The sequence below is a fragment of the Crotalus tigris genome, unplaced genomic scaffold (genome assembly GCF_016545835.1).
Source record: "Crotalus tigris isolate CLP2741 ecotype Arizona unplaced genomic scaffold, ASM1654583v1 scf7180000017666.27876245, whole genome shotgun sequence".
Classification (NCBI taxonomy): domain Eukaryota; kingdom Metazoa; phylum Chordata; class Lepidosauria; order Squamata; family Viperidae; genus Crotalus; species Crotalus tigris.
The window spans coordinates 3,048,299-3,070,806 of NW_024096551.1; the positions used below are offsets into that span (position 1 = coordinate 3,048,299).

At 34.6% G+C, this 22,508-nt stretch overlaps 1 protein-coding gene across 6 annotated transcripts in view; it reads left to right on the forward strand.

Moving 5' to 3' along the window:
* The window catches only part of CPNE4 (copine 4), a 241,192-nt gene that overhangs the window by 153,488 nt on the left and 65,196 nt on the right, over window positions 1-22,508 (forward strand). For 5 of the 6 annotated variants that reach the window (XM_039336212.1, XM_039336214.1, XM_039336213.1 and 2 more), the window contains 4 exons: window positions 5,010-5,081; window positions 8,144-8,218; window positions 12,771-12,854; window positions 15,982-16,071. In XM_039336212.1, the coding sequence (XP_039192146.1) occupies window positions 5,010-5,081; window positions 8,144-8,218; window positions 12,771-12,854; window positions 15,982-16,071 (321 nt within the window). The remainder of the gene's footprint in view (window positions 1-5,009; window positions 5,082-8,143; window positions 8,219-12,770; window positions 12,855-15,981; window positions 16,072-22,508) is intronic. The other variant, XM_039336215.1, reaches the window with a different exon arrangement.

The following is a 22,508-nucleotide window of genomic DNA, read 5'->3' on the forward strand; positions in this document are numbered from 1 at the left end:
TAACTCTTTGCCAGAAAATATATATAAAGTCAATCAAATAAATATATATATATATATATATATATATGTATGTATGTATGTATGTATGTATGTATGTATGTATGTGTATATATATATATATATATATATATAAAGTCAATCAGATAAAAATAAAGAGCTCTGGGATGTAAGATAAAAGGCTTTTTTAATTAATTGCTGAGCTTTCGTTAACAACCTGTTAACATCATCAGAGCAAAGGGCTAAATGAGAAGGGGGAGTATGTGCATAAATTTACATAACAGTTAAAAAAACGGTTGCAGTGAGGCATGTGCACATAACTTGCTTAAGAAGCTCTTAAAGGCATAGAGCAGTCAGTCTCAAGACTATTTTAAAAGTCGCGCTTGTCAGCTGTTTGGCGCGTAGATCCAGCGTGCCTTTTAGCCAGCCTCTTGGATTGTATAGTTTGTTTGGTGTAGGGTTGCTGTGTGTGTTTTGTTGGGTATGGTTATTTGGAATGTTTGTGTGTGTTCGCTTGTTATGCTTATTAGTTGTGGGTGGTTTTGTGATGTTTGGGAATTGGGCTGTAATATTTTGTTCCATTGAATGTGATAAGTCATATTTCATTGCAGGGGGGAGTTTTGGTCTCGGTCTTAATATTCTGTTGTTACTTAGGTGTTGTGTGTGTATGTTTTGTTGTGTGTGAGTGTCTTGTGAGGTTGCAGGATTTATGTTTTGGATGTTTGTGTCCTGGATGTTGTGGTCAGGGGGGGGGGGTGTTGTTTCTGTGTGTGAGAATATCAGAACATGGTGTGTTGGTTGTGTGAGTTGTCATGGTTGTGTTAGAATTATATTCTTTAATTAGGTTTGATGAAAAGGATTGTGTTGTAGAAAGGATATCTGTTGTGTTGGTTTGGGGTTTGATAAGTGGGTGGGGTGATGTTTTTGTGTTATTATTGGTTGGGTTGAAGTGTTTAGGTATTTTATGTTTTTGTAAATGTCTTTTTAGGGTTTGGTAAGGAGGTAGTAGGTCTATGTGTCTATTAATAGAATGACAGTCTGAAAACCAAGCTTCTTTTAAAAGACGGCCTCTTTGGTGGAATCATGAGCAATGACTTCTGCTCCTTTAAAGTTGAAAGTGTGGCCATGCTCAACTATATGGGTCCAGACTTGGGAGCGTTGTTCTTGTCTTCTTACTGCCAAAACATGCTCATGTATTCTGGTTTTAAGTCTTTTTGATGTTTCTCCAATGTAGTTACATTGGCATGTGTTGCAGTTGATCTTGTATACGATGGAGGACAAATCACTGGTTGGTAATGGTTCTTTGGGTCGCATCAACTGGGAACGTAACGTTTGGTTGGGTTTATGTGCTATGTTGATATTGTATGGGGCAAGGATCCTGGCGGTTGCTTCTAAGACTCCATTGATGTATGGGAGTGTTGCCCAAGTTGTATTAGTTGGAGCATTGTAGTTTGAGTGTGGTGTTTTATCTTTGCAGCAATGTTTGATGAAGCTTGGTGGGTAATTATTTTGTTTGCATATGCTGAGAAGATATGCTTTCTCTTTAGATTTTGCTGTTTCTGTGCTGCAGTGGGTCTTGATTCTTTTAAATAAAGTTCTTAAACAGCTGATTTTATGTGATATAGGGTGATTGCTTTGGTAGTGGAAAATTCTATCAGTGTGTGCAAAATCTAAAGAGAAAGCATATCTTCTCAGCATATACAAACAAAATAATTACCCACCAAGCTTCATCAACATATATATGTTTAATAAAACAAACCTTTCACTTTCTATTTTTTCTGGCCATTGTTATTATCCATTTCATTTCATAGTTATTACTAAACATAATTTTGTAATATAGAGAATGAACGCGTTAAAAAACATCTGTTCCAGATGTCAAATTCCATAGTATGCCACTGTGGTAGAGCTTCATGCAAAAACATGGAATATCCATAAAGGTCAGTGGTGCTAGGAATCTGGTCATTGATCCCAAAATTGGGGGGAGGGCAGTTCTGGACCTGATAGTATTCCAAAGTGAGGGTAAAATGTTAGCAACCCCTTCTAGTGAAGTGGCGTGTACCAGTTTCAATTTCATGAAATACTCATCATTAGTTCTCATGGTTGCCTCACACTTACATACATAGATATACATGATTTTTAAAGTTTTTACATTTTTTAAAAAAATGTATATAATCCCTGTGGATATAATCCAGTCGTATATGGATGCAGAATAGGTGATTGTCTGTGTATTGTTAACCTATATCTCCTACTACTTGTCATTTTGGATTGTGAGGCTGCTGGAAATTCTGGCTCAGCATTACTGTATTTAGAGGACTTCAGGTTGCCAATCCATGTAATTGTGTCTTGCAGTCCCCACGCCGTTATTCTCCACATGTAAAATTTAGACGCTCTGTCAGTTTATAGGCTTATTTAATTATATAGAGAGTCAGTTTGTATAGTGGTTAAGATATCACGGTAGAAAACAGGAGACTGTGAGTTCTAGTTCTTCCTTGGGCACAAAGCCAGTGGGTGACTTTTTAGTCATAGGAAGAAGGCAGTGACAAATCGCTTCTGAAAAACCTTGCCAAGAAAGCTTCAGGGACTTGTACACTTGTGTCTGAGAATCAGACACAGAATTTAAAAGGAATCTATTTATCTAGCTGCTATTTTTTTTTTTTTTTTTGCTTTATTTGAGATTTGGTAAATATGGGATCCTAGCAAGATTTTCCGCAGGCTGCTGTATTTCATCAAACCAACATGTGCAAATTATTTTGTGTATAAATTGATAGATGCCATTCAACTTTCTAAGAATCAGTTTTTTCTATCATTGCAGAAAAAACATTAAAGCTGAATGTTTTGACAGTCGGGTGGCTTTCAAGAAAATATATTTATTCAGCCATATCAGAATTCTGTCATGGTGCCTGATCCCTGAGCCTCCATTTTTGATGGCTTTTGAATTTCATCTATCGGTTGCTTCTTATGTGTACTCCTTAGTTGCAATATGCTTCTTTACAAGTTAGTAAGCTGATAGGGAATTTTTACAGCTATGAATAAGCAATAAACATGTTTCCTGAAGTGCCTAGCTTCGTAGCACAACTTAGCATGCATATTCAAAGGGCAGTTTAATGCCACCATAAATTGATTTCTTCTCAATTACATAAGTGATGTCCTACAATCAGTAATTATTAATTACTCTTGAAGGAATTGATAAAGACATTGAACTGCCAAATGCATCTATTTTATTTTCCATTTGACAACTGACATAAGAGGCATTTCTATCCAGAAATTATTTGCTGTGGCAACATTACACAAATTGCCCTTTAATGGAAATGAACAATACAGTGATCAAAATAAGCCCAGCTGTTCTATTTCTGAAACAACTACTTTTGTGTGAGTACATATTTCAGCAAACTAAGCTTCATCAGAAATCTTCTTATGTATTTTATTGACAGAATTGTAACCTGTCCCATTTTTATTGTATTATTTCCTCCCTTTTTATTCGTCTGTCTAGGACAGGGGTAGGCAACCTTGGCTCTTTTATGACTCGTGGACTTCAGCTCCCAGAATTCCTGAGCTAGCATGGCTCAGCTTGGAAACCTCTCCTTTTCCCCTCAGCACGGCTGGCTCAGGAATTCTGGGAGTTGAAGTCCATGAGTCATAAAAGAGCCAAGGTCTAGGAAGTTGCTCAAACTGGCTAAAAAAATCTCCTGTTTTTTTTTTTCTTCAGACAGTGCAGTGATATAGGCAGAATTAGTCAGATCATACTGCAGCTTGTCCAAGATCACATATCTTAATGAAATTATTTGCAAAGTATTGACTTTGGATTAAGACAGTGAAATATGGGTTCAAATCTTCAAATGGCCACAAACCAATTACTGATATTGCAATACCACTGTTATTTACACATTAAACATTTAATGTTATTTATATTATTACTGGTACTTCTGGCTCATTTCTGGTGGCTGCATCCATGAAGTAGATTTTTAGACCTTAGAAGCCTTTTTAGATTTCGCTAGGCTTGGCATATTAACAATTTTTTTTCCTAGTCAAGACAAAGGCTTTAGCTTCCAAGATAAGGTGAGGTGAATTTGCTGCTGCCCCCTGCTGGAACAAATTTAAATATGCACCATATTAAATTAAATCAGATTTAACGTTTGTCACAACTCCCTCTTGTTTTTGGTGGGCTGCGTCTGATTCAGCTCTTAAGAGGTGAGCATAACTTTTGGTTCAACTATGTTGTATACATCAGAACTTGCATTCTGCTCCCATATGACATGCATTATATAAAGCTAATGTGGTGCATCAAAAAAAAAAGTCTCTACCCATTTTTTTTGCAAGAGAATTACCATTTTTTCCTGTAATGAATAACAAATAGCATTTTATCTCAGAACTAAAGTGTTAAATAGGTTATTTTAATGGATTTTTAAAGCAAGCAAGAATATTTTTATTGATCTTGCATTTAATCTTTAGCTCCTGTGGCTGGATAATAAACCTTTGCTTTCTAAACCTTCTTTTTCAGAGTTTTCTTTCCTCTGCTAAAGTAGCTGTTGCTTATACTGATTTACTGCAAAGTTATGAGAAAAGAAAACAGGTGCAGGTCATATTTTCTCTAGGAAATTAAGTGAGTACATGACAGATAACTGGAAACTTAGAAAATGACAGGTCTGCAGATCTTTTAGCCCTATTGTGGATGGCTGATCCAGAGGGTAGCAGTGATGTCTAAGCAGAAATAAAATAACTGAAATGGACTTCTCTCTGGCTACATCAGAAGTGTGGAATTTGTTGTCCCCTTTCTTGTATGATTCATTTACTTCTCCATATGTTGCAGTATTTAACATAGGAATTTTTCTGCAAATATTGTGGACTATTGCGCTTACTTTTCTGGCTTAAATTTTACTTTTAAATTTTAAAATTATGTGCCATAGAGTTTTTAATTTTTTTTTCTGTTAATTATTCAGTAAGCTGCATGCATATATCATCTAGACATAAACTGTGGCTTGTTTCATCAATTTTCCTCTTTTTATTTCATACAGATTGTTTCTCAGAGAAAACTTTCAAAATCTTTATTGAAACATGGCAACACAGCAGGGAAATCTTCCATAACGGTAGGTCTATCTGTAGTAATATTTTTTCCCTTTCATCTTGAGTAAAAAAAGAGTAATTCATATTTAACATTAGTTTTGCCCATCTTTGCTGAGTTTTAAATGCAAATTCTTTGTTGGCGTATGTTTCCAAAACCTGACAATGATAAAACATAGCATGTGTTTAAAAATATTTACGTTAACTTATTGAACGGTAAGGTGTGCTCTTCATAAAATATGCGTGCATTAGACTGTACAGGCAGAGAAGCAAATTACTAGCTTTATATACTGAAACCAGTATAGCCAATTGCCAAAAACTTCAATTGCTATTCAAAATATCTGGAAAGCACTAATGCCGTGACCCCCAACCGGTCGTAAGTTGAGGACTACTTAACCGGTCGTAAGTCGAGGACTACTCAACTGCTGCAGCACCGTTTGCAGAATGGGACTTTTGGCGGTCTCAGCAGGGCAGAGACAGCCTGGACAATTCCTATTGGCTTTTGAAAGCCAATAGAATAAAAGGGAGTAGCACAGCTAAGGAAAAGGGGAAAAAAATGGCAGACTGTGTTGTTTGGCGACCCCCGTGAAATGGTCATTCGACCCCAAATGGGGTCCTGACCCACAGGTTGAGAACCATTGCACTAAGGTATATATTCCTTCAATTTCAGATCAGCAATTGTTAGCCTTAGATTATAGAACAACAGCATAGTGGTTGCTGTTCTCTTAACCCAAACCATTTAACTTTTAAAATCTAATTTTATCTCACCACATGTAATTCTTTGTGAAACTTTCACTTCTCTGTTTTATTTTTACAACTTTGAAATCTGAAAAGCACTACTGAAATAGGTACTTTTAAGTTAAAAGTTACTGGGAAAAGCGATATCTCAGGGAACTATATTATTTTCATTAATTTCCCATTACATGAAGAATGGAATAATCATTATAACTATGTGAACGTAAATACTACATTCTAAATTGGAATGGAATTTGAAATTGTTATAAGGGATCTATAACCTAATTAAATGAGCCCCATGACATGAAATATGAATGGAATTAGCATGTGTCACCTCAGCAGTAAGCCTGGAACAGCAGTTTTGTTTAGGACTAATCAAATGCCTAACAATATTTGTCTGAAAAATATAATGAAACCAGCCTTGACCAAACTGGTGTCCTTAGTGAGTGGGCCCATTAGTAGTGTGTGTGGGGAGGGCAGTAATCAACAGTTGAAGATAGCAGGCACAGCATCACAATTCCTAGTCCCTGCTCTTTTATTTCATGAAGAGAAGGGGTGGACTTTAGTTTACAAGTCTCCCCCTTACATGTTGTAGATATTGACTCCTCTGAGCAGACCCTGCAGAATGCCCTTACAGTATGTTTTAGAATAGCATATCAGATTAGAATAGCATATCAGAATGTACTTGATTGACAAAGGCTTCCATTAACTTTTAGAAAATAAAAGTATATGCACACAATAAGGTAGCAACATTTTTTTTCTAAACAGATTTTAATCATACAACTGCACATCAAACACCTTAAAGATATTTTGTGAGCTTCAAAGTGCCAAAATGAACAGACAAATATGTTCTGTACTGTCATAACTCTCATTGAATTGGTATTCTGTGCAATTCAATTATTTTTTTATCCAGGCAGCAATAAACAAAATACAAGAGATTATGTGAGTTATATACAAAATTGAAATGGATCACTTTTTGCACATAAATTGCCATTTGCAGAATAGTAAATAATATCAAATTTGTCTTTCCAAACATTTGAGATTCTTGTAGATTTTTATAGGCCTGTGACTGAGTAGACTGTCTTGAGTGACAGAATTACAAATACTGAGTGTAAAACTCCAATTTGTAATTATATAATGTCATTGCTCTATTCTCAACCATTTCATTCTCCCTGAATGCATGGAAAAGGGATAGGAGTGTCTATTGCTCATCTTGCTAAGCTACATTCATAAAATTTACTCATATAGAAGCTTTTTTATGCATTTAGAAAAACATAAGCACCATAATGACTATGGCCCACAGATATGTTTCTGCTCTGAAAATAAGATAGGGTCTTATATTATTTTTTGCTCCAAAAGACGCATTAGGGCTTATTTTCCAGTTATAGGGCTCATTTTGGGGGAAATACTGTATGATACTAAATGCATCTGTCTGGCTGACGATCTTAATCAGGGCTTATTTTGGGGTAGGGTTTATATTATGAGTATCCTGAAAAATCATGCTAAGGCTTATTATCTTGTTAGGTCTTATTTTCTTTTGCTCTTTTTGCATGTTTGGGCATGTGCAGAGCAAGACCATAACAATTAAACACATCATTTCAAATCACAAGCACACTGAAGACAGTTCATTGGTCAAACTTCAATCTCCAAGTCATTTTATCTGGTTTCTAGTGGCTGTCATGTTTTATTTGATGCAGACAAACAAGCCTCTCTGTTTCCTTTAAATAGTAAACAACATTTTTCAGTAAATGAATATTGGGAATGACATCATATTTGCATATTATAACTGTCCATAGACATCGTGTGTAATACCTTAACATATTTCTAGAAAAGTCTGGCTTTTAATTCTCAAAGGGTTAGAGAAGGACCACGATTGTGCTTGAATGATTGTGTGTTTAGTTTTCATTTTTAAATCAAAATGAAGCTTTTTCAGATCAATATGCAAATTGAAATATTGTGGTGGCAACAATACAGCAATATGTATAATATGCATATTGTGATATTATAATATAATATACACAATAAAATGGATATGGGCATAGATCAAATATATACATGATAAAATGTTTCAGATAACATGTATCAACAAATAAAATGTTATATATCAAATGTTTGGAAGAATGTGTATACTTCTGACTCCCAGTCATGTTCTGGAGAACATGGCCTGCAAGAATGCAGAAATGGAATATTATACTAGCATTTGTGTTCCATTCCTGATAGTGAAGTTATCACATTATGAGCCTCATGAATCCTTCTGTTCTCCATGCATGCACGTCATTAGATTGTGTTGCCTGAGATTTTATTCTTCAGTCCCTTGCCTTCCATTGAAATGTAACTGTGGCTTTTCACATAGGTAATCGCTGAAGAATTATCTGGCAATGATGACTATGTTGAGCTTTCCTTTAGTGCAAGAAAATTAGATGACAAGGTAAGCCAACTGTTTTATTTTAACCTTACTGAATGAAAGAGAAATGCAGACAAATGTGAGACATCCTCCCCTGCAGCTATTTTTGTAGTGCTAATGTTATTAAACATATTGGAGATTGTCAGATTAATCCTCATAATGAGGCTTTCGTCAAGTTGCATAGAAATGAGGGAGTAAAATTCCCAATGGAATGTAATTAGGAAAAAGACAATTTAATTATGTGGGGACCTTGTTTATTTAAAATGCCAACAATCACAGCAGTTGGCTTCTTCCAACTTATCACAGACAATAACATTTAAAGTTGACATCTTGCAATATAAATTTGATCAAATGTTTGAGTCTGAATTATTGAGCATGCTTCCCCTCATTCCAGGAGATTTTTCCAGCTAATTTACCAGGTATCCAGAAACTTAGTGCTTTTCATTTAACCAGAGAAGATAGACGTTCATTAAGAAAAAGTTATTTATTTAAGAAATGATTTTGAGTTTTATTTATGCTCTGTTTTTATTCTACAATATTTATACCTTACCTTATCTCTAACTTTACATATCTCAAAATAAATATTACAGAATTCAGGATGGACTTAAGCAAAAATATAAATACTACTCTATACCTTAAATTTGGTCCTGTAGCTCAAAACGCATGAAAAAAAAAGATGTCATAGATGTTACCTCCATCTCTGACAAAATGGTAGATTAGTTGCATTCCTTTAAAGCTTATAAGAAAGCCAAGTAGAAAAGTTAAGAGAAATCTGTAAAGAGTGATATGAAGAAGGAGACAGTTGATAGAATAAAAAACAATGGAATGGATAGGATAGGATAGAAAAAACAGTGAAGAAGGAAGAAAAGATACTAGTCTTTTTGATAAAGTATCTCCAAATAATAATAATAACACTATCAAGTTAACAACTGCCTATCCCGAGTCTTTGGAAAGGACTCGATAGGTGGGTTGAAATGCCAAATGCAGTCTATATATCCGGATGATTGTGTGACCAGCCATAATATATTAAATTTATATATCTTCTGATTCCCAGTGACACATCTGTAAATAAGCACTGAGCGCTGTTCCCATATAGAAGCAACTTATATTTAGCTGTTTCTAAATTTAATGTTATTATTAAATAAATTTATGTAAAGTTTTAACCTTTTAGAAACTATTGATCTTTTGAGTAAATATGATACAGAATATAAGAACATAACCCTTCCTACTATCTAAATGTACTGTCCTATTAGGACAAGCATTGATAAGAGACAAGATAATGTCAGTACATAAAATTTTAAGTATCTCATTTTGAGATCGTGTTGGCAAGATTTAAACGACATTCCCAAAACAACTTTGAAGCAAATATATCATTTCTGATCAAATGAATCCAGTTTTGCCATACCATTCTTACTTGAATAATCAGTAAATAGTTATACAATTGTTGGAAATTTAATAATGCTCTTGAAGTAACAGCAATGACTCATGGTTTTCCATGTTCAAACTGGAAAAGATGAGGTCATGAAATCCAGCATTTTCATGAAAGCAAGCCTCTGGGCCTTAATAAGTTCAAACTTATTGTGCAATGGCCCTCCTGTTGAGTGGCTGAATTGGGAAACCATCATTTAATTTTCCAGATTTTTGTTAAGCAATGTTACATGATAGGAAATTTAATATGGTAGTTTTAAGTCAGGCATCTTGTAAAAAGATGGCACCAGAAGGCAAAATTCAGTCAATCCTGAAACAAGCTTGGATTTCTTTTCACCAATATCCATTTATGTCTTTGCTAAGATTTATATACTTAATTAACTACAGCTTAGTATATCTCCTTAAAGGCTCTCTACCATTGAGATATAGGTATATCAATTTTAAAAAGTACCTATATTACAGCAAAAGTTGATTATGTAAATAGAACAGACAGAAGACTTTAAGAATCTTGCTAATACTGTATGAATACATGCAAAGTTTGCAGCATAGTCTGTATGGGATTAGAAGGAAACCACAAATCTAATTAAAACTGCCAGCAATATTTAGGTTAGAAAGTGTAATGAATCTGTAATTTGACTAAGGTGCAAAGATTAATAACATCCCTAAGTTAGGTATCTTTAATCACTCTAAATATCTAAAACCTTTCTTTTGTGGTTCATCTGAAAGGTGAATTATCCTTATTGGGAGAACAGTTTGTTCTTGACTGTGAAGTTTTAACCTCAGCTCATTATGTTTAATTTTTCAGAGATTTAATTTAGTCACATTTTTAGACAGTATGAAATTATAGGGATCTGTTATATATTGTTTGAAAGCTTCTGGTCATGCAAAAAAGAAAAAAAAAGGAGAGGGGAGAAAGGCACGCCCCAAGATACAAAAGAACAGGTGCACCAGTAGTTGTTTTTTCTTTGTTTACACAAATGTACTCTGTAATCTGGTGAACACGGTGCCTTGAAAAGAAGGCAGTTATCATTATAGTTATTAAGTTCGTCAATAGAGTTTTTTCTAGGGATGTTCCAGACTCAACTGATTCTGAAGCAAACAAGATTATGCATCAACTCTCCAGGTCAATTGACCAAATAGAATTAGTTAGGAATTTCAGCAAGTTATTATTATTCATATAGATTAACATATTTTCTGAGTTATCCTAAAGTGGAAATGTAATCCATTTTTATTTAATTATTAAATAAAGTGAATAGAGATAAACTCTTTTACAGATATTCTAATGGAAAATTGCTGCTGTCTGCTTACTAGACTATCTCTTGAATTTTTATTAGCCTGTGAACCTAATAAATAACCCTATAGCAGCAAGCTTGTATGGGAGATAGCTTTCTAATGTGGCATATTTAACAAGTATCCTTTACCAACCCACAGATTGGTAATGTCCTATCATCTTCCCTATTAGAAAAAAGATTTCACAGTGTTCCTGTGCAAGAACAACTTTTCCCTAGTCCACTGAAGGAAACAGAAATATTTTCCCACATCGTCCTCTTGTCATGTCTCTTCTACACAACATAGCAAACTAAATTAATAATGTTTCTTTTAATCCATAACTAATTTATTGAAGGATGAGATCTCTGCCTGTTCTAAGCAGAAACATCACCACATATCTTCAGAAGTTCACTAAATTCACTGCACTTATCAAAGCTGTTAGATATTTAACTGTCTAGGAATTTTGATAATTTGCTTATCTTTTTTAAGTGAATTTACTCTTTTATGTAGTGTATACATCTTTTATGTAGTGTTTATTGTATTTATTTTTCTTTGGATGTTTTAATCTGATAACTGTTTCTTTTTTCTTTTCTTTGTATGCTGTGGGATCTTTTATTTACTGTAAAATCAAAGACATAAATAAGCTTGTGATGGAATGAACTGTGATATATTCATTTGATTTGAGAGTTCAGTGAATTTGGTATGCATATCTGTTCACTATATGTGAAAAATTCCCCAAAATTCCCTATGTTATCTGCATCAGAAGTGTTATTAAGATTTTCTCTAGCAATTTTTTGTATTCAGTTGGAGATGACTACTTCTCATTTATAGAAAGTGAAAATGTCTAGATGATATGAGCTACTCTTCCAAAAAAAATCTAAGCATAGACAAATGGTTTGTACTTGGTTAGAAGACCAAGGTGAAAAATCAGAACTGTTCAGGAAAACTACCTGAAAAAAACAGACCTGTGTATTCAGAACATTTTTAAAAAATCAAGAAAAAGATAGTGGCAACTCACATTCATAATGTGGCCAAGAAAACTACAAGGTTATGTTTATGTAATCAAATTGAGATTGTCCAAACTTTTAACAATGTCATTCCAAGTGGGGAAGTCACCAACTGTTACTTATTCATAGAATGGTGACTACTATTTTCATTTCATTTCTTCTTGAAGTGTCAAGCATAGATGAACAAAATAATTTTACATTATCTGAAAGGGAAAAATTCAGACAAACACACACATACACACACACAAAGTTTTCAATATTTCTCTTTATCAATAATCTAAAACATGTTTTCTATAGAAAGCTAGACAAAGAAAATTCAATTAAATTAGTGAAAAAAAGTTATATTTGTTCATTTATTTTTTGAGGAAAATGATCCAAGGCTGCATATTTGTGTGTGGAAAAAATATGTAAACTTTTGTTTTCAGTAATTGCTGTGCTCTCTTGGCCAATAATAACTAAAAATTTCCAATAGCTATTGATCAGCCCTACAAATCAGCTTGGAGAATTTTAGATATTTGTAGACTTCCTCATGAGAATTGCCCACTTCAAATCTTTCCACAACATTTCTATAAGATTAAGGTTGAGACTTTGCCATTCCAAGACATTAACTTTCTGGTAAACTACCCTAGTCCAGAAGCAGCAAAGCCAGCTCAAGCCATGATAGTATCACCACCATTTCACAGATAGGATGAAATTCTTATGCTGGGACATGTGAGGCTACTTGGAAAAGAAGCAGCTGAAATGGAAATAGATATTGATAGAAAGATTAAATAAAAATTGGCTTTTCCCCTATTCAATAGGCAAGCAAATAAAATTGTGTGAAACAATCCAAGAATTTTGACAATAAAAAAGTGCCATGTTTTCCATTTCAGGATTTCTTCAGCAAATCTGATCCCTTTCTGGAAATCTTCCGAATGAACGATGATGCAACCCAACAGCTTGTTCACAGGACCGAGGTAAGTTGGGAAATATCACACATATACACAAACATACTTACTTAAATATAATGTATATTTGTAAACTCACTATTTCTTATGAGGATATTGTTCTACTTGTGCTCTTTTTTAAAAAATACAGCCACTGAATAATGTGATTCTTGTCTGTGATGCTACAGCAGAGATTTAGGTCTTCAAAAAAGTGCTATATTATAAATAATATATCCTGTTTTTAGTGTGTAACTGAAGAGAGCTAGCCTTGCTAAATTTAAGAAAAGCTTGTTATGGGCTAGGAAAACAGCAGGATATATTTTAGTTCCATTCTTTTTCATTGTTACAATCTTAACCTAACTTCTCCTCTTCGTGCTGGACTGTTTGATGCCACTGTAGTTATAAACCATCAGATCCTCACACTATTTGCATGGATGGGAAACTTCCATTGAAACAAATGGAAGCTCTACTTCTTGCTAATTGTGGGCCCTTAATCTAAATTAGTGTTTCTCAATCTTGGCAGCTTTAAGATGTGTGGGCTTCTTAACTCCCACAATTCCCCAGCCAGATTGGGGTGGAGAAAGCTGGGAGTTGAAATCCACACATTTAAAGTTGCTAAAGCTGAGAAACATTAATATAGATTATGACCAGAATGAAAAGCAATGTATTAGTTCTCCCCTAGAATGCAGTTCCTATTCAGTCCTTCTGGTGTCAAAAATATATTGTGTACTCAAAAGCCAACCATACGAATAATGCCACATGTACCCTTTCTTTAATACAAGGAAATTATTTTAAAAATATTTGACTACACTGTCAAAACGTTTGGTCAAAAACGGAAAGACAGGTGGGTTGTTCAGACTGTTAAAAGCAAAAGTGATTATGAAAGCTTACTTTTAACTTGAATGAGCTTTGGTGTTGTGTTGTGCCATTCTTCTGCATGAATAGCATAATGAGCAAGTGCTTCAGTGCTCAAGGAATGAATAATAGATCATTTAAATACTCTCTGGAAAAGTTCACAAATAGTGCAAGTGTTATGGAGAATGTAGTTGTACTTGGGTTGCATGCATACTTTGGATAGTACAAACAGTACATTGCAATTGATGCGTCTTTTCTCCTCATTTTCTGCTAAAATGGCCCCATGAATGAAAATCAAGCAATAATAAAATGGCTAAAAAGTGTAATCATTCTCTGTATCAACGTCTCTCTGTCTATTAATAATATCAAAGCATAGTATATTGTGATCATATTATTACTCCCATGCTACTGTAAAGTGATGTTGCCAGCAGTGCTCTGGAAAAAATATTTCTAGCATGTGATGAAAGACATTCATTGTAGCAAAATCTTCTTTCTGAAAATGTACTCATTGTTTAAGCAGAAAAGTACTTCTTTTGATCTAAACAGAAAGAAACTATAGGAACAGAGATCAGGTCTGGATGTCCTCATTCTAATTCTGAAAACCCAAAATGTCAACTGAAAAGACATATATGTTACAATATGGTTTGTGTAATAAAAATTGACCATTTTATTTCCATTTCTAATTTTCTGCCTGAAGATGGTCTATGGCTACTGAGCATGCCATCTTCCCATTGTGATGTTGGGGGAAACTCACTTCCTTAGGGGTCTCTCCATAAATATAGTTTGTATTCCAAGCTAACTAACATTTCCTCCTTGTTCCCTTAGCTAACCAAAGAAGGCAAAAGTGTAGACAGCTCCTACTCCTAAAACATTTGCTTGCCAAGCTCTGTTGATTCTATTCCTTCAACTACTTTACTCTGATATTACTATTCTGTTGTTAACATAGCAGTGTGGCCAATTTTCACTGGACACATCCTTGAATATTCCAGCAATGTTTAAATCTGAAATCATATGACAAAAATAGAACATGTGGGAATATTTATGTTTTCTTAAGTATTGACAAAGAAAATGAGAGAACTTCATGAAAACAAATCAAGATGAACTTCTAAAGTCATGTAGCCCAACCTTGCTGACATGGAAAATCATTATGGAAATAGCAGTCATCTGCTAGTCATCTAGCAGTCATCTAGAAGGAGACCTTCTAAAACAGTATTTTCCATGAGAATGTTTGTTCTAACACTTAATCTAAGTTCTTTTCCTTGTGCTTAGACTCTACACTGTAATATGAATTCTTTGGAATAATATCATTGTGACATCCTGATACATATTTTCAAATAGCTATGAGCTTTAACTATATCTTTCCCAGGCTAAACACACTGCAGAAATTCCCAGAAATGTGCTCTTAAAATGTAGTGGCAAAATCTCCATCTTAGATTGCTTAAACCTTAGGGGGAGGAGGAAAGAGGGTTGATGAAATATATCTTAAAATATGCACCTTTTAAAAAAAATAACTTCTCCAAAAGTTTTAGAGACTTAAAATTTCAACATCAGGCCCCAGTGATATAAGTGCATTGCTGTCATGTCTTCTGTGGCTAATGGAAATTTTTTAAAAAACCCACAAAAAACTTGCTTATCCTGCTTTATTGGAATATATTTCCAAGTTTCCCACATTTTTTTAGTATTATTCAATTCATCAGTTATCTTTCTTATATCAGAGTCTCCCCAATATTTCAATCATCCAAGTTTTAGCAGTGGGATGTAAGAATGAACAAGTTATATACTTGATATAAAGAGAGTAAATTCCTTTCCAATACTTCTTTTCATTCTGGAGTGAAACTTCTTTCCCTGCTCTTAAAGTTTTACTTTTTAATCTCTTTTTTGATATTTTATTTATTTGTATTTATTTTTTAATCAAATTTATATAGCACAGTCCCTGTTTTGTCATTCAGTATTCTTTATTTTTGCTTCCCCCAAAGCAAAGGAAATCAGTAAAAAAAGATTCCCACTGATTTTAAAGGGCTTTGGAAAGGAGCCTAATGGGGGGAAAAAAGAACCTCAAATGTCAAAGCAATTCCTAATAAGCATGTTCTGTATTGATTAAATCAATTGACTTTGGCAAGTATAAAGCCTTCAAAAAGTATTTCAAAAAGTTTAGGCAAAGATACCATGCTTAATTATTCATAAAGCTTAATTATTCTTGCCAATTTAAAAATGTATTTATAATAAAGGACTATTTTTAAATCATTATTATAGCTTTGCATTTTAGGTTGAAATAAGCTTATTCTTTTCCTTTAACTTCTAGGTGGTGATGAATAACTTAAACCCAGCTTGGAAGGCATTTAAGGTGTCTGTAAATTCTCTTTGCAGCGGTGACCAAGATCGCAGACTGAAGGTTTGTGATCTCTGAACTCTGAAATAAATAGATTTGCATTCAAAAAAACCCTTCTCTTTAAAAAAGAATTAAAGTTAGTGCTACTTTTAAAGCAAATTTTATTTTATTTATTTATACTCAGCCAGTTTGAATTAAACTTTTGACAGCTTTATATTCTCCTAATGATGCTGCATAATATTGTGAAGGTCTCTCAAAATAGCACCACTTAAACCAACAGAATCAAAATATTTCAAATTAATTGAGACATCTAAACTATCGATCAGATTTGCAAATAAGCTGCTCAAATGCTAATACATCTAAAACATATGGTCACAGAAGCATAATACAAATTTTAAAGCTCAATCTGATTTCAGTGAGTGATTTTGCTCTTCATGTAAGTGAGTTCTATAGATTCAACTTACTTATTTGACGTTCTCTGATTTTTTCTGTCAGTTTAAATGTCTTATTTAATGATATGAAATAATTCCAGAACACATAACCATGGATTATGTTAGGATTATGTTTCAAGTTCAAAATCTTTAATATCTTTATTTAGGGCAGATGGTAAATGCCTGCATTAAATATATGAAGAACCAACCCACTGTAATGAGTATACTAGAAGTGAGCATGCTTTTAATGTCCATTAGCTGCAGAAGATAACATGATGGATTTCCATGCATAAGTGGGTGCCAGGAGTTTTCATGTATTTTCAGGATGTTTGGGATGAAGCCTATGTGTGTTGGGGGAGGAGGAGATTTATTTTTTTTTAAACTGTTTTAAGCCTATTTTAGGGTATGTATGTATAAATGTCTTTGCTTCAGTCTTGACTCCTGATGACAACATGGCCAAGTCCCTACAGTTTTGTATGTTTTTCAGATGCTGGTAGGAAATCAGAGATCCCAGTGCAGAAAAGGAAATTTGGGTCCACTGGGATTGTGGATCACAGATTGCCCATTCTTGGACTAAAGGGAAAGGATTACAAAGCTGCCTATGGTTTCTTTCTCACAGTTCATTCCTCCTGTCCTTGAGTTAGCATACAAGTATGTTGACCTATCTTCCATGAGATCATAATTCTCAGAAGTCTGCCATAAAGACGCAAGGTAAAATGGCAGTAGACTTGCCTTGCCCAGCCACTGGATAGGGCAGGGGTAGGCAACCCAAAACACTCAAAGAGCCACTTGGACCCGTTTCCCACCAAAAACAAAACACTGGGAGCCGCAAAACCCTTTTGATATCTAAAATGAAGATAACACTGCATATATCCTTTTTTACCTTTATTATAGGTGTGTGTATGTGTATATGTGTGTGTGTATGTGTATATGTGTGTATACACACACACACACACACAGACACACACACATATACACATTAAAAATAAAAGTAAAAATATGACTCTTGGGAATATCCATACTATTAAAACAATGATCACCAAGAGAATGCTTTAAGAAAATAAAATTACATACACACACAGGTTAAAAAAAGGATATATGCAGTGTTATCTTCATTTTAGATGTCAAAAGGGTCTCTCTCTCCCTCCCTCTCTATCTGCCCTTGGTCTGCCACTCCTCTTCCCCCACTCTCTCTCTCTCCCTCTCTCTCTTTCTCTCTCTCTCTTTCTCCCCCCCCCCCTCCTATCTGCTGCTCACCTGGCAAGCTTCAAGCTGTTGTCCAACAACCTCGGGGTAGGCAACCTGTCTCTTTTATGACTCATGGACTTCAACTCCCAGAATTCCTGAGTCAGCCTAGCTGGGCTAGCTCGCTCTCTCCTGCCCTTCCTGCTTCCTGCAGAGATGCAGCAAAGGGAGGAGCTCCGCCCAGTAAGCTTTTCAGCTCCTCGGAGAACACTGTGAGTGCACTCTCTTTTACACATACACATACACATACACACACACACAGACACACCGACACACACAGAGAGAGAGAGAGAGAGAGAGAGAGAGAGAGAGAGAGAGAGAGAGAAGCAGGGAAGTGCAATTGCCTCTGTCTCTGTCTCTCTCTGCAAAGGCAGAGGAGGCTGGGAGCCACAGGGGAAGGCTCAAAGAGCCGCATGCGGCTCCAGAGCCGCAGGTTGCCGACCTGTGGTATAGGGGAAGAGGCATGTCTGCATGTAGAATCTGTATGAAATTGGTATCATAGAAGTACAAATCTTTTCACAGGTGATATAGCTTTCTTTTCAAGATATAGAACTAGTGATACTTTAATTTAAAAAAAAACTAAAAACCAGCTGCACAATCTATCCTGTGACAACAAAGATTGTTCCAAAAGGAATCTGGTTAGATAAGCTACCTACAAAGTTTTTGTCTTTTGTGTTGTTTCTAGATTCTGAGGGAAAGTTCATGAATGTTCTGAGCCCACAGCATGGTTGAGTACTCAATTTCACTTTGCCTGGTAGTTCTGCCATTTCTTTAGCCCTTTATAAATATGATATGATGAGGCTCCTGTTCAACATAACATGAGAAAAATCAACCTCTGTTGTAACTTGGAAAAAAGAGGGCGTGTGTTTCATAATTCATTGAGCTTTAGAGCAGGCAGATGCTACTCATGCTGATTTGGCCTACTCTAAAGCTCAGTGTGACAATAAATGAAACTCTTCCTTCTCTCGACTCAGAGGCAGAAAGGATCTGACATAATAAAGTAAGACACTTACACAGCTTTAACTTACACAAGGGGTCAGTATACTATTAATTCATTAGTCAGGTATGTTTTTATATGGCTTTCCAAGGAATCCTTTCAATGCAGGACACAAAATAAATAAAGTCAGCATTTAAATTTAAAATAGCTTGTTTAGAAAAAATTTGTATGCATGAAAAAGGTACCGGTAGGTAAAAAGGAGAATTTTAAATCCCCATTCATTTAAACATTCACACTTCAGGGAAATGCCATAATAACATTTGATTTATCTGCCACTCTGTTTCATCTTATTGAGCTAATAACTCTATATTTTAAGAGAGATGTGTGTACTATTTTTAAATTTCATGTGAGATTTATATCTCTTTCTGTGTGGATGAAAAGAGAGGTGCATGGCTCTCTTTCTTCTGATTTTTAGTGACAACTACAGTGCAACATTGTGAGGTAGGTTGCACTGAGAATTGGTGACTGGCTTGAGGTCACCTAATAAACATCTGCAATGTCATCTCTTCTGTATCTACCACCTTAAAACTCTAACATATTGGCTCTTTATTTCTCCTGAAGGGATACATTTGCTCTGCATTTTTTCCTCATATACATTTTGCAAACAATCTCTTTTAATACAAAGCATATTCACAAATGTATACACAATTTTATGGACACTTTCCAAGTTTATATATTTTTGTACATATGTTTTGTTTGGAAAACTTCATTGCATAACCTAAATAATACTGTACAGTTTTTGTGATAATTACATTTTAATTAACATATTGTTTCAGGAAAGCAATATTTATGTTAAAATATGTGGCTAAATAATTTGTCATTCATATGGATCACTTCCATTCTTGCTGTAGCAAATGAGCTGTTTACAATTGATATTTCATTTTTAGCTTTTTTAGTAGTCTTTCCTTTGTACTCAGTATATATTTATAAACAAAATAAATGCTAAGAGATCTCTTCATGGATATTTTCTTCTAGTGATGGTGCTTATGTGTATACAAGATCTATGATGGGTCTCTTGTGTCATAAAAATATAATGCATAAACACACATATATAAACTTATTTTAGTCAATATTTCAAATACTTCAAAAAATAGAGGTCCATGTAAGTGATCCTTAATCATTTTAGTTTCTAAGGAGTTAGTTGTCAAGGTTATAAAATAACTGAAAAGCAACACTGTACTCTGAATCTCCGAGGTCTTTTCTCTTTTTAAGAAATGGCAGTCTGAGGGTAAAGGATATCAGTGATGAACAACTATCGGTGGCAGAATAAGGTTTTGAGAGACAACACAACTTTAGCTGTCTGCTTGGATGATTCTTGCAGGGCTGACAGGATTCCCTTTCAACCTGAAAGGAAATCTTTTCCCAAGGCTCCACTACATTTTAGAAACATAACAGTAACAGCCTCCTGTCATGATAGAGAGGCTATGAAATACAAGCACCAAAAACTAAAACTAAACAAAATGATTGACACTTCATACTCCATGACTGCAGACTTTTTAGAAGTCAGAAGAGTTTCCTAATGTTATTTCTAAAGCTAGTCAGAAAAGCAAGTCAAATAGCTTTTCAAAGCAAGCATGAGGTGAGGTGGCGCAGCAGTTAGAGTGCAGTACTGTAGGCCACTTTAGCTGACTGTGTTCAGCAGGTCAGCGGTTCAAATCTCACCGGCTCAAGGTTGACTCAGCCCTCCATCCTTCCGGGGTAGGTAAAATGAGGACCCAGATTGTTGGGGGCAATGTAAATATATATATATATATATATATATATTATATATATATATATATATATATATATATATATATATACATTGCTTACTGGTGTACACCGCTTAGAGAGTGCTTGCACTTAAAGCGGTATATAAGTCTCATAAATAAATAAATAAATGATGGGGCAATGTTGCCTGTATTAAAACAGAACAGAGTTCCTTATTCACCCCAGGCCATGTCTTAAGGAGAAATAACTAATGGCACTATCAGATTTTTAATCACTTTTTAAACACCAAAACATCTTCTGTTAGGGAATATGGGTGCAGAAATGTGGGTGCAGATATGACAATGTAATTGGGGATGAATTTATTTTGTCAGTGGAGTAGATACCTTATTTATAGAAATTTTTACCCCAGCTTCTCTGAGCCCTGTTTGGGATTGTTTACTAGGTATGTGTCATGAGCACATGTTTGTTGGAGTGAGAGATAGATGGCATTTGTTTCAGTTGAAGTTAGCAACCAAAGGTTAACAAGCTGGAGAAGCTTGTGCAGGATTGTGTTAGTAAATATTTTGTCTACTCTTCATCCTGAGATGATTATCTTACATTTCAGATAAAACTGATATATGTGTTTGTTTATTCAACTAATTGATATCATATGCTCTCTGTTTTTAGTAATCTTTAGACATACTGGATGAATGGATGAACTTTCTCAGTCAGTTCTCCTGCCTCCATTTCTACCTATATAAGGCCTGCGCTTTTATTTTAATGGAAGAGCCATTATTTTTCTGAAGAGCAACACATCGAATTAGCCAAAGCTCAAATCAGCAACACACTAAATTGGCATACCTTGTAAGAGAGGGAAAGGTACATTCTGAATTTAGATTTAATGAAAATGCATTCCAGAATAAAGGAAGCCAAGCCACCTTAATAAAAATTGCCAAAAATGCCATTGTGGAGTAACTCAACTCAATGGAGGTTTTGCTTTTTACATAAATGAACTATTTCTGGTGTAAATACAGAATTTCCTGAAAAATGAGTAAAATACTATATGTCTTGGGCTTATATATTTCCCAGCATCCTGTCATTGTCCTCATATCATAGGAGATTTTTTAAAAAATATAATTTTAAACTACTTTCCCATGATATTTGAACTCAGAGAACAGTGGTTTGCTTAAGCTACAGCAAGAGAGAGAAAAACCAAATTAAATGCATTTTCAGACCTGCAGGCTTGTAATGAAAATCGTGATTTTGTATTATGTCTTAATGAAGCCGTTGTGAAGATTTTTTAAATTAATTATGATTATGATTAGCAAGAGCTCATCTAGTGTACATATGAATATTGTATGTCAGCATTATTAATTATTTTCAATTACCACTGTCTAGTGAAGGTCAATTCTATAGGATCTTTTCCTCTGCAAAAGAAGAGAGAAAATCTCTAGAAATCTCTAGAAGGAAGGAAGAAAGAAAGAGCGTTTAATGTAATATGAAAGCATGTACTTTTTTTACGTTTAAGAATGTATATTCCTAAATTAGAGTACATTTTTACTGTCATTTCTAGTCTGTTCTACTGGTGAATAAGAATGCCCGCTAGTAGTTCATATCAATTATTATTAAAAGTTTGAAACAAGATAACTGCTCTTTTGAAATTAATGGAGCTTGGAATCTATTAAAAGATATTTTGAAACATTTTTCATTCCCTCCTTTTGATTTCCTAAAAGCCAACATGGCTTAATAGAGTCCCTCCCTTTTCATGCAGTGCTGTGTACAAAGTCTTCATCTTCATCAGTATTTCTTCTTTGAAACAGAAAGATACCATCTTTATATAGAAATAACAATGCTAGCTTCTGTTAAAACGATTTAAGTCCAGCTAAGCCTGTTCTTTTCTATGTTTCAAAACAAAATTGAAATCCCTTTGTCCAGTTTTCTTTCAGATTGGTTTATGGCAATCTTGCCAAGACCAATTGTGATATAAAATGTCTTGGGATTTCTGTAGGAAACCTACAGATCTGTACAGACATTTTATCCTGGCACTATGATAACTATCTCCCTTTCAGTGCACATGACACAAACTCCAACCCGAGTATCATATTTTCTAACATGATGGCTTCTCCCCACCCCTTTTG